The following is a 12051-nucleotide window of genomic DNA, read 5'->3' as shown; positions in this document are numbered from 1 at the left end:
GCATCCCTGGTAGATTCTACCAACCATGTAAAGATGAACTAATAACAGTTCTCAAACTTTCCCAAAAGATTGAAGAGGAAGGAATACTTCCTAACTCATTCTCTGAAGTTAGCATCATCCTGATACAAAGACAAAGATACTCCAAGCAAACTATAGACCAGTATTCCTTAAAAACATTGATGTAGAAGTCCCCAACAAAATACTAGCAACAGAATTCAGTAGCATTCTAAAAGGATATGCACCATAATCAAGAGAGCTTTATTTCTAGAATGCAAGCATGGTTGAGCATATAAAACTTGATCAAGGTAATATGCCACATCTAACAAAAGGAAGGGAAAAAACCCCACATGATCATTTTAATTGATGTAAAAAATTTTTTGAGAATATTTAACACCTTTCATGATTAAAACACTCAACAAAATAAGAATGAAAGGAAGCTACATCAACATAATAAAAGCCACATATGAAAGACTCACAACAAACATACTACTCAGTGGTAAAAGACTGAAAGCTTTTTGTATAAGTTCAGGGACAAGGCGAGGATGTCCACTTTCACTTCTGTTCAACATAATACTGGAAGTTGAGGATGTCCACTTTCACTTCTGTTCAACATAATACTGGAAGTTTGTAGTTAGACCAAGAAAAGAAGTAAGAGTTATCCACATTGGAAAGGTAGCAGTAAAATTATCTTTGTTGGCAGATGATATGATCGTATATGTAAGAAACTGTAAAGACTGCAAAAAAGGCGGTTTGAACTTAGTAAGTTAATTTGCAAAGTATCAGGATACAGTGTCAACACTCAAAAATTCATTTCTGTACACGAACAATGAACAATCTGAAAAGGAAATTATTAAAAACAACTCCATTTACAATAACCTCAGCAAGAATAAAAGATTTAGTAATTAATCAAGGAGGTGAAAGACACAGTGATAACTAAAAATTCATTGCTAAAACAAGAGAAAGAAATAGGAAGATCCTATGTTCATTTGCTGGAAAACTTAATATTTTAAAAATGTCAGTAGTGCCCAAAATAATCTACAGATTCCTTACAGTACTTGTCAGAATCCCAGAGCTTTTTTTTGCTTGCATTTTTGTAGAAATAAGAAAACTAAATCTAAAATTCATATGCAGTGTTAAACGACCCGAGTAGCCAAAACAGTCTTGAGAAAGAATAAAACTGGAGGGCTCACACTTCAGATTTCAAAACTTGCTACGCAGCTACAGTAATCAAAACTGTGGTATTGACATGAAAGACATAGACCAATGGAATAAAATAGCCCAGAAATGAGTTTTTTGTTAAGGATGGAAACTGGGCAAAGGACAGTCTTTTCAATAAATGATGCTGGAAAACTGGATATCCAGAGAAAGAATGAAATTGGACCCTTACATAATACTGTATACAAAAAATAATTGATAATGAATCAGGAACCTAAGTGTAAAACCTAAAATAGTAAGACTCCTAGAAAAAATATACAGGATCAAAACTTCATAACATTGGATTTGGTCGTGATACCTTGGATATGACACCAAAGAGACAGGTAGCAAAAGAAAAAATTAGGCAAATGAACTTCATGAAAATTAAAAAAAAAAAAAGTTTTTGCATCAAAAGACACCATCACAGTAAAAAGACAACCCACAGACTGGTAGAAAACATTTGCTAATCATATATCTGATAAGCAATTAATATCCAGAATACAGAGGATTTTTAAAACCTAACAATAATACAAAAGATCTGATTGCAGAATGGACGAAGAACTTGAATAGACAGGTCTCCAAAGAAGATATGTCAATGCCACTAAGCACAGAAAAATATTCTCAACATCACTGATCATTAGATAATGCAAATGAAAACTATAATGAGATATTACCTCATACTCATTAGGATAGCTACTGTCACAAGAATGGAAATTAACAAAGGTGAAAATGTGAAGAAATTGGAACACTTGTACATTGTTGGTGAGAATGTAAAATGGTAAGCCACTGTGAAAATGATGTGGTAGTTTCACAAAAAAATTTAAATTCAACGACCATACAATCCAGCAGCTCCTCTTCCAGATATATTCCTCAACATATTGAAAATGTCTTCAAAAAGGTATTTATTTGTATACCCGTGTTCATAGCAGCATTATTCACAGAAGCTAAAATGTGAAAGCAACCCAAGTGTCCCTTGACCAATGAATGGATAAGCAAAATGTGGTATAGACATACAAGATACTGTTCAATATTAAAAAGGAAAGAAATTCCGCAGTATGCTCTAATACTGGATGAACCTTGAGGACATGGAAGCTAAGTGAAGTAAGGCAGTCACAAGAAGACAAATAGTGTATGATTTCATTTGTATCAAGTACTTAGAATAGTTAGAATCATAATGACAGAGTTTGTAATGGTAGTCATCCAGGATGGGGGTGAGAGGAGAAGGGGGAATTATTTAAGAGCTGTATACAAAATGAGCTATACGGATGGTTCATGGTGGTGGCTGCACATCAGTGTGAGTGTATTTAATACCTGTGAACTGTACACTTAAAAAGGGTTAAGATGGCAAAATTTTTATTTATTTTACCATGATAAAAACAATCGTATTGTTTTGAACACTGAATAAAGTCTACTTGGATTTAAAATTATTTTTTCTTTTCATTTTCCCAGCATTTGAAAATACTTTGATGGTGTTTGTTAAAAACAGAGTGGCGGGACGCCTGGGTGGCTCAGTGGGTTAAGCCGCTGCCTTCGGCTCGGGTCATGATCTCAGGGTCCTGGATTGAGCCCCACATTGGGCTCTCTGCTCAGCAGGGAGCCTGCTTCCTCCTCTCTCTCTGCCTGCCTCTCTGTCAAATAAATAAATAAAATCTTAAAAAAAAATAAAAATAAAAAAAAAAAACAGTGGCATGGATGTTGACTAGATCCGCATGATATTGTGTATTTGCCTTTTTGTGTGTCACAATCTCACTGTTTTAAGGCTAAAAGCATATTAATTCTTTTTAATAGCACATTTTACAGTACAGTGTGAGTTTTTTCTTAATTGTCATAATCAAAAGTAAACTAGTTGGGAAATATCACTTTAGCCAATCACTGCTTACAGAAAATATTGGAAATGTCAATAAATTGAACAGGCTTATTATAATATTTACTGAATCACCCTACATAGGATTTGGAAATAATTATATTATAAAAGTAATATACTTCATATAATTCAGAAATAAAAGTCCTGCTCTTTCTCCATCATCAAACACCCTACTTATACTCTTAGGGTAGCTACTACTATTAACATTTTCTTAAATTGCCTTCCAGAATTGTTCTTTGTATAGATAAGTATATGTGTATACACATATACTTATCTATACACATATACTTATTATGCACAAATATACAAGACATGTATATCTTATTTGTTAAAAAAGTTAAACGTTTATAAATATTTTGAATAACTTAAATATGTTCTTTAGCACACACACTGAGGAAAACTAGGAAAATTGATAGGCACATTAAAAATATAACAAAAAATATAATTTCATTTCTTTACGTTGAAGTCTTTTAATTATTCTAGTGGTATAGATTAAGAATAAAATTTCTATAATGCAGTTTAATAATAGATGAGATTATAAATCCTTATTTTTATGAAAACAAAATATTAATTTGTGTGGAAGATTTTTGCCCTCAATACATGTTCTTAATACCTGTCATATTGAAAATAGTGGGTTATCTCTGGGAGTGCGATTACTGTAAATATTGTACAGGAATAGCTTTGGCTTCTCTAATACCATGTTGTATGAGTTTTTTTTTTTTTAAAGTAATGAGCACATTCTACTTTTATTAAAATGCTAGAAAAAATTTTTTCATTGCAGTCATTTTTATTTTTGTTTGTTTCTTGCTACCTTTTCACTTGCTTTGTTTTATTTGTTTTTATTTTTATTACAGTTAACATACAGAGTTATATTTTTTCAGGTTATAATTTAGTGATTCAGCAGTTCCATGCAACACCCAGTGCTCATCATGATAAATGAACTCCTTAATTCCCACCACTTATTTCACCCTTCCCCTCATTCTCCTCCCCCCTAGTAATCATCAGTTTATTCTCTGTAGTTAAGAGTCTGTTTCTTGCTTTGTCTTTCTCTTATTTTTTTACCTTTGCTTGTTTGTTTTGTTTCTTAAATTGCACATGAGTGAAATCACATGGTATTTGTCTTTCTCTGATTTATTTTGCTTAGCATTATGCTGTCTAGCTCCATCTATGTCACTGCAAATGGCAAGATTCTTTTTGATGGCTCAGTAATATTCCTGTGTGTGTGTGTGTGTGTGTGTGTGTGTGTGTGTGTGTGTGTGTATTATACCACATCTTCTTTATTCATTTGTTGATCATTGGACACTTGGGGTGCTTCCCTATTTTGGCTGTTATAAGTAGTGCTGCTATAATTATAGGGGGCATATATCCATTTGAATTAGGGTTCTTCTATCTTTTGGGTAAGTACCCAGTAGTGTGATTGCAGGATTGCAGGGTAGTTCTAATTTTAATTCTTTGAAGAACCTCCATACTATTTTCCACAGTGGCTGCACCATATTGCATTCCCATCAGCGGTGCACGAGTGTTCCTTTTTCTCCAGATCCTTGCCATTACCTGTTGTTTCTTTTGTTTTTTATTTTATCCATTCTGACAGGTGTAAGGTGGTATCTCATTGTGGTTTTGATTTGCATTTCCCTGATGATGTGATGATGAACATCTTTTCGTGTGTCTTTTGGCCATTTGTGTGTGTTCTTTGATGAAATAAATCTCTGTTCATGTCTTCTGCCCATTTTTAATTGGATTATTTGTTTTTTGAATACTGAGTTTTATGAGTTCTTTTTCTACTTTGGGCACTAGCCCTTTATCAGATAGGTCATTTGCAAATAATGATAGAAAATATCTTTAAAACATAATGATATAAATTTTTAAAAATGTTCTCATAACATTTTTAAAAAATTAATTCTGGTTTTAGGCTTGTGTGGACGTCAGAGCCAGTTCAGTGTTTTGGCAGCAGATGGAATTTGCAGATAGTCTCCAGGGCCATCCCAAGTTGCCAGAATGGTTATCCACACACCCTTCTCATGGAAATCGAGCTGAGCACTTGGATAGACTCATACCTCAGGTGAGCTAACGCTGTATAAGGCAAGACATTGTTTTTACTGTATCATTTATTTATTTATTCATTTTTAAGGATTATTTATTTATTTATTTGACAGACAGAGATCACAAGTAGGCAGAGAGGCAGACAGAGAGAGAGAGAGGAGGAAGCAGGCTCCCGGCTGAGCAGAGAGCCCAATGTGGGGCTCGATCCCAGGACCCTGGGATCATGACCTGAGCCAAAGACAGAGGCTTTAACCCACTGAGCCACCCAGGCGCCCCTCATTTATTTTTAATGTAGTTACTTCTTGTGCTTAGAGAGTTTTAGTCTAGCCTATCAGAAATTTTGATCACTATAATTATGGATTATCGGTTTTCATAGAATTTGACTGAAAAATAAAAGTCCTGCTTGTACATAAGTCTTGGGAAATAAATTCCTGTTCAGTTTACCTTTCTTGATGGTGAAAGTTTAACCTTTTTAGAATCATACCTTTTAATTTTAACTGATTTGGTGAAAGTCTAAAACTCAAAGTATGTATTTTTCAACATATTGATCATAATTTAGTCTTGGTGATTTCAGTTTTGTTAAAAAGGTGGTTAAAAATACCAGTTGATGGGGTGCCTGTGTGACTGAGTGGGTTAAAGCCTCTGCTTTGGCTCAGGTCATGATCCCAGGGTCCTGGGATTGAGCCCCCATATCGTATCAGCTTTCTGTTCAGCTGGGAGCCTGCTTCCTCTGTGCTCTCTCTCTCTGCCTGCCTCTTTGCCTACTTGTGATATCTGCCTGTCAAATAAATAAATAAAATCTTTCAAAAAAAAAATACCAGTTAATGAACTGTGTTTGGCTTAATTAATTATGCTTGTTTGTTTTGATAGTGATGCTGGAATTTGTTTTCTTAGAAAAAAATCTTTTTGTATTAGTTTGCTTTTTGCTTATTTGTTTATAAGAAATGTGCTCTGTGGTGTTCGTTCTTTTTTGGTAGAATTCCTGAATGGATCAAGTTTGAAGCAGCTTTCTCACAAGTAGTTTTCACTGTCTTCTGAAAAATCTTTTGACTTAACATCATTTAAAATGTTTTCTGTAGTTACAACATCAGTACAAAATGGATGTCAGGCATCTCTAAGCCAGGCTACATCTCTCCTCTTGAATTAAATTTGCTGGTTGGTTATAAAAGCAGAATATACTTTAGGAATTTAAGAATTGGTATTGGTCTGTTTGCTAAAGGATAAAAAGAGATCCAGGACTTTCAGTATGATTTCAAATTCAGTCAAGAAATACTGGGTTTCTTTTATAAGAAAGAAATGATGCTAGTAAGTAGAGGGGATACAAAGAGACATAAGACATGATTCTTGATACTTTCATACTAAGATAAGATAGAAATTGATTCTTAATACAATAGGGAATATGATTTACCATAAGAAAAGTAGAAATGTGGTGGTATGCAACTTGAAGGAATAATAACTGGCATCTAGTTTGGAATGGGAAGCAATCACAAGATTCATTGATTCATTTATGTGATCAATATTTGTTGATACTCCACAAATAAGTGAAACCATATGATAATTGACTCTGCTTGACTTATTTCACTCAGCCTAATCTCTTCCAGTCCCATCCATGTTGCTACAAAAGTTGGGTATTCAGACTTTCTGATGGAGGCATAATACTCCATAGTGTATATGGACCACATCTTCCTTATCCATTCATCCGTTGAAGGGCATCTTGGTTCTTTCCACAGCTTGGCGACCGTGGCCATTGCTGCTATAATCATTGGGGTACAAATGGCCCTTTTTTTTTTTTACTACATCTGTATCTTTAGGGTAAATACCCAGTAGTGCAATTGCAGGGTCATAGGGAAGCTCTATTTTTAATTTCTTGAGGAATCTCCACGCTGTTCTCCAAAGTGGCTGCACCAACTTGCTTTCCCACCAGCAGTGTAAGAGGGTTCCCCTTTCTCCACATCCCCTCCAACACGTTGTTTCCTGTCTTGCTAATTTTGGCCATTCTAACTGGTGTAAGGTGGTATCTCAATGTGGTTTTAATTTGAATCTCCCTGATGGCTAGTGATGATGAACATTTTTTCATGAGTCTGATAGCCATGTGTATGTCTTCATTGGAGAAGAGTCTGTTCATATCTTCTTCCCATTTTTTGATATGATTATCTGTTTTGTGTGTGTTGAGTTTGAGTTCTTTATAGATCCTGGATATCAACCTTTTGTCTGTACTGTCATTTGCAAATATCTTCTCCCATTCCGTGGGTTGCCTCTTTGTTTTGTTGACTGTTTCCTTTGCTGTGCAGAAGCTTTTGATCTTGATGAAGTCCCAAAAGTTCATTTTTGCTTTTGTTTCCTTTGCCTTTGGAGACATATCTTGAAAGAAGTTGCTGTGGCTGATACCGAAGAGGTTACTGCCTATGTTCCGCTCTAGGATTCTGATGGATTCCTGTCTCACGCTGAGGTCTTTTATCCATTTCGAGTTTATCTTTGTGTACAGTGTAACAGAATGGTTGAGTTTCATTCTTCTACATATAGCTGTCCAGTTTTCCCAGCACCATTTATTGAAGAGACTGCCTTTTTTCCTGTTTTGTCGAAGATCATTTGACCATAGAGTTGAGGGTCCATATCTGGGCTCTCTACTCTGTTCCACTGGTCTATGTGTCTGTTTTTATGCCAGTACCATGCTGTCTTGGGGATCACAGCTTTGTAGTAAAGCTTGAAATCAGGTAACGTGATGCTTCCAGTTTTATTTTTGTTTTTCAGTATTTCCTTAGCGATTCGGGGTCTCTTCTGATTCCATACAAATTTTTGGATTATTTGCTCCAGCTCTTTGAAAAATACCGGTGGAGTTTTGATTGGAATGGCATTAAAAGTATAGATTGCTCTAGGCAGTATAGACATTTTAACAACATGGAGGACATGGGGAGATGGAGAGCAGAAGGGAGTTGAGGGAAATTGGAAGGGGAGGTGAACTGTGAGAGACTATGGACTCTGAAAAACAACCTGAGGGTTTTGAAGGGGTGGGGGGTGGGAGGTTGGGGGAACCAGGTGGTGGGTATTAGGGAGGGCACGGATTGCATGGAACACTGGGTGTGGTGCAAAAACAATGAATACTGGGGCACCTGGGTGGATCAGTGGATTAAAGCCTCTGCCTTCGGCTCAGGTCATGATCCCAGAGTCCTGGGATCGAGCCCCACATCTGGCTCTCTGCTCTGCAGGGAGCCTGCTTCCTCCTCTCTCTCTCTGCCTACCTGCGATCCCTCTCTGTCAGATAAATAAATAAAATCTTAAAACAAAACAAAACAAAAAACAAAAAAATAAAATACTGTTACGCTGAAAAGAAATAAAAATGAAAAAAAAATTTGTTGATACTCACCTCTAATCTGCTATTATGTGTTCTGTAGCCAGGGAGTGAATGAGGACAAAACAAAAACAGTCTTTGTTTTCTTGGAGTGAACATTTTCATTAGGTAATTCCATAATAAACAAACATACAATATGTCAAGTGGTGATATACATGAGGGGGAAATATAAAGCAGGTTAAAGGTAGTAAAGAGGGCTGGGAAGCAAAGAAGATTTACTACTAGTCTGTGTTCATGTGTCAAAGAGAGGACCCCACTGAGTAGAACCTGGAAAATCCGTGGAGCAAATCCTGTGACTATATGGAGGGAGTCTCTTGGGCTGAGGAAGTAGCCAGTGTACGGGACCTAAAGTGAGAGTATGTTTGGTGTGTTCACGGAATAGCCAGGAAGACATGGCAGCTGAATGGAACAAGGAATGTGGGGAAAATGGTTGAGATGTGGAGGGACAAGACCATGAAGGGTCTTTTAAACCATTGTAAGGACTTCTATTTCAAGTGACGAGGGAATCTAGTAGAAGATTTTCAGCAGAGGAGTGAGTTGACTTGACTCATGTGTTTTATAGTGATCACTGGGGCTCCTGTGTGGAAAGTGGAATGTAATGGGGCAATAGTAGAATCAGGGAGACGATTTAGGAGGCTCTTGCAGTAATCCTATTAAGACACTATGGAGGCAGAAGAGAGTGAGAGAAGTGGTTACATTTTGGATATATTTTGAAAGGAATGATAACAGAATTTATTGACAGCTTGGGCATGCTTTGTATCTTTCATGAGCATTGGAGATGGCCAGACATGGGTTCTTAAAACCTTTCCTAAATATATTTCATTTATGCTCCTAATTCAAAGAAAAAATTTTTTAGGAAGATATAACAGTGAAATTTACTTGATACAATAGATAGTAATCATTCAGCTTAAAAGGGCAACATAAGACTGGGATCATATGTGTTTCATTAGTAAGTGATGTGTACTGAAACTCACTGGTTCTGAGACCCAGGGACCTTGTACTGCCCTGGGAAGTTTAGCCTATCTCTAAAGTCATAATAATCACATGATTTTCTTTTAGAATCCCCTTCCTTTGCATTTTTGCTCAGTGGAATTCTAAAAATATATGGCTTGCTTAAACTGAATAATGAATTCTAGACAACTTTCATCTGAAGCTTGTTGTAAATTCTGTAAAAAAAAATGTGCTTTAGCAAAGTCTTTAAAATAATAATGAATTGATTAGTGTGTATGAGGAAAAGTGGTTGGAGAAACAAATATGTTATTTGGGAACCAATGATGAAAAACACTGGGAGATTTTTTTTTTCTTCTAAAAATAAACTACCCTAGTTCAGAAACTTAATTTGAAAACCTCATATAATTTCTTATATTTTTCCCCCAAGTGATTAAATTCAATTTGAAAGTAATAAAACTCTACTACAATATTGGGAATAATTCAGCGGTTGAAGTGAAGCTGATAGTGCAAGAGTATACTGTTAATTAGAATACATGGTCATAATTCAGAGATTGGAATTCCCTACCATTGTAAGTCTAATTTCTATAATGAAACAAAGTGATTCCTCAGGCAATTTATAGAATTATGTGAGTCTATAGACTACTGCTAAGGACTACTTTTTTTGTTGTTGTAGTTAAGATTTATTTAAGAGATTTCTTTTGCTTTTGTATGTTTGTTTTTTTAACTTATGTGAGTACAGTGTTACATTCTACCTATAAAGCTCCTGTCCTTTGACATTCCTGACAGTATGCTTGAGCGATGTACGTCTCAAAGGTAGTTAGAAATAGAGCATCAGAACACAGAAAAATCTAGGCAAGAGATGAGGATTTCAGAATCACCTGAAAAATGTGATATTTGAAGCAGGGTAGATGAGTTCACTTAGGAAGCAAACAGAAAAAGATCCTGGACAGAGTTAACAGTATAAAGTAGGTTACCTATTTGACTGGTAGGAAGAAGATTGAGCCTGTAATAAATCAGATTTATAGGAGGAGAAAAGATCAAGAAAATCAGGAAAGTAAGATTCTTTGGTTCTATGAAAACACAAATGTTGATAATTTTGATTTTTTAAAAATTAACTTATTGAAGACGGTATATTTTTTGTTTCTTACTGGATTCCCTGAATATCATCAAAGAAATGTATTATTTCCTACCATAGCATATCAAGATTGAAAATATTTTAAATCTATATTTTGTGCATTTGATAAATATTATTTGTTAATGCCAGGCCATAGGTGTTACAAGTGTTGTGAGCAAAATACATAAAAATCCCTACCCTCATGAAGCTTATGCAGTAAAGGGAGACAGACAATAAGTAACATTAATTAGTAATGTACAGACTAGATCACTGATATGTTGTATACTGATCAGTAATGAGTGTTAAGAGGAAAATAAAGGAAGAACAAATATATTAGTCAGCTTGGGCTGCCATAGCAAAATACTAGAGACTGGGTGACTTAAGCAACAGAAATTTATTTCTTCACAGTTCTGAAGGGTAGAAGTCTAAGATCAAGGTTCTGACTTAAGCAATAGCAATTAATTTTTTCAGAATTCTTAAGGCTGGAAGTCCAATAATTTCCTGGCAGATTCAGTTTCTGGTGAGGTCTTTCTGGCTTACAGATGGCTGCCTTCTAGAGCATTGTGTCCTCACCTGGTGGAGAGAGTGAGTATATTGGTGTCTCTTCTTTTTCTTGTAAGGGGATGTTAATCCCTCATGAAGGCTCCCGACCTCGTTTAAACCTAGATTACCTCCCCAAACCCCATCTCTAAATAATCTCTAATAATCTTTAAATAATCACATTAGAGGTTAAGGCTTCAACATAAGAATCTGGGGTGGGGGGACAGCCCAGTCTATAGTGAATAGGTAATATGTGAGCAGAGGTGGTCGAGGTCCTGGAATTGCTGTTTGAAATGGGGTTAGTCAGAGAAGGTTTCACTGAGTAGATGGTATTTGAAGGAAGAAATGAAATAAATGAAAGAATGAATCATGTGGCTTCTTTGGCCAACACGCTTCCAGGCAGAAGACATAGTAAGTACCAGGCTCTGAGGTAGGATTGAGCCTGGTGTATTTGAGGGACAGCAAGGAGACCAGTGTGGCTGGATGGGGTAAACAAGGGAAAGTGGAGAGTGTGGATTTTGAAGCCAGTGTAAGGACTTTGGCTTTTGCTTACAGATGGGACACCAGTGGAAACTTAAGCAGAGAACTAGAGGAGTAACAGGATTGACTTGTGTTTGGAAAGAATGTGATAAATAGCTCCTACAAAGAACTAAAATCATTGTTTTAAGTATTTTAATATAGTATGTTATTCATAATATAGATTGATTTCCTTGTTTTGTTTTGCTTTTAAGATTTTATGTATTTATTTGACAGAGAGAGAGAGATCACAAGTAGGCAGGGACGCAGGCAGAGGGAGAGGGGATAGCAGGCTTCCTACTGAGCAGAGAGCCCAATGTGGGGCTCCATCCCAGGACCCTGAGATCATGACCTGAGCTGAAGGCAGAGCCTTAACCCACTGAGCCACCCAGGTGCGCCTTGTTTCGCTTTTAAAAATCAAGAAAATGCCCCCAAGTTAGAGAAAAACTGTACCTTTGCTATTTTTTAATGTGTATTCTGCAA

General features: G+C 36.0%; 1 protein-coding gene across 4 annotated transcripts in view; it reads left to right on the top strand.

Annotated features, from left to right (window-relative positions):
- OMA1 (OMA1 zinc metallopeptidase) overlaps window positions 1-12051 on the top strand; it is a 91424-nt gene that overhangs the window by 58924 nt on the left and 20449 nt on the right. For 3 of the 4 annotated variants that reach the window (XM_082688121.1, XM_082688123.1, XM_082688122.1), the window contains one exon: window positions 4968-5117. The exons of the other annotated variant lie outside the window; for it this stretch is intronic. In XM_082688121.1, the coding sequence (XP_082544247.1) occupies window positions 4968-5117 (150 nt within the window). The remainder of the gene's footprint in view (window positions 1-4967; window positions 5118-12051) is intronic. 4 annotated transcript variants of the gene reach the window in all.

This window comes from Mustela nivalis, assembly GCF_964662115.1.
Source record: "Mustela nivalis genome assembly, chromosome: 10".
Lineage (NCBI taxonomy): Eukaryota > Metazoa > Chordata > Mammalia > Carnivora > Mustelidae > Mustela > Mustela nivalis.
The sequence above is the reverse complement of the archived record's forward strand: the minus strand, read 5'-3'. Positions and strand labels throughout refer to the sequence as shown.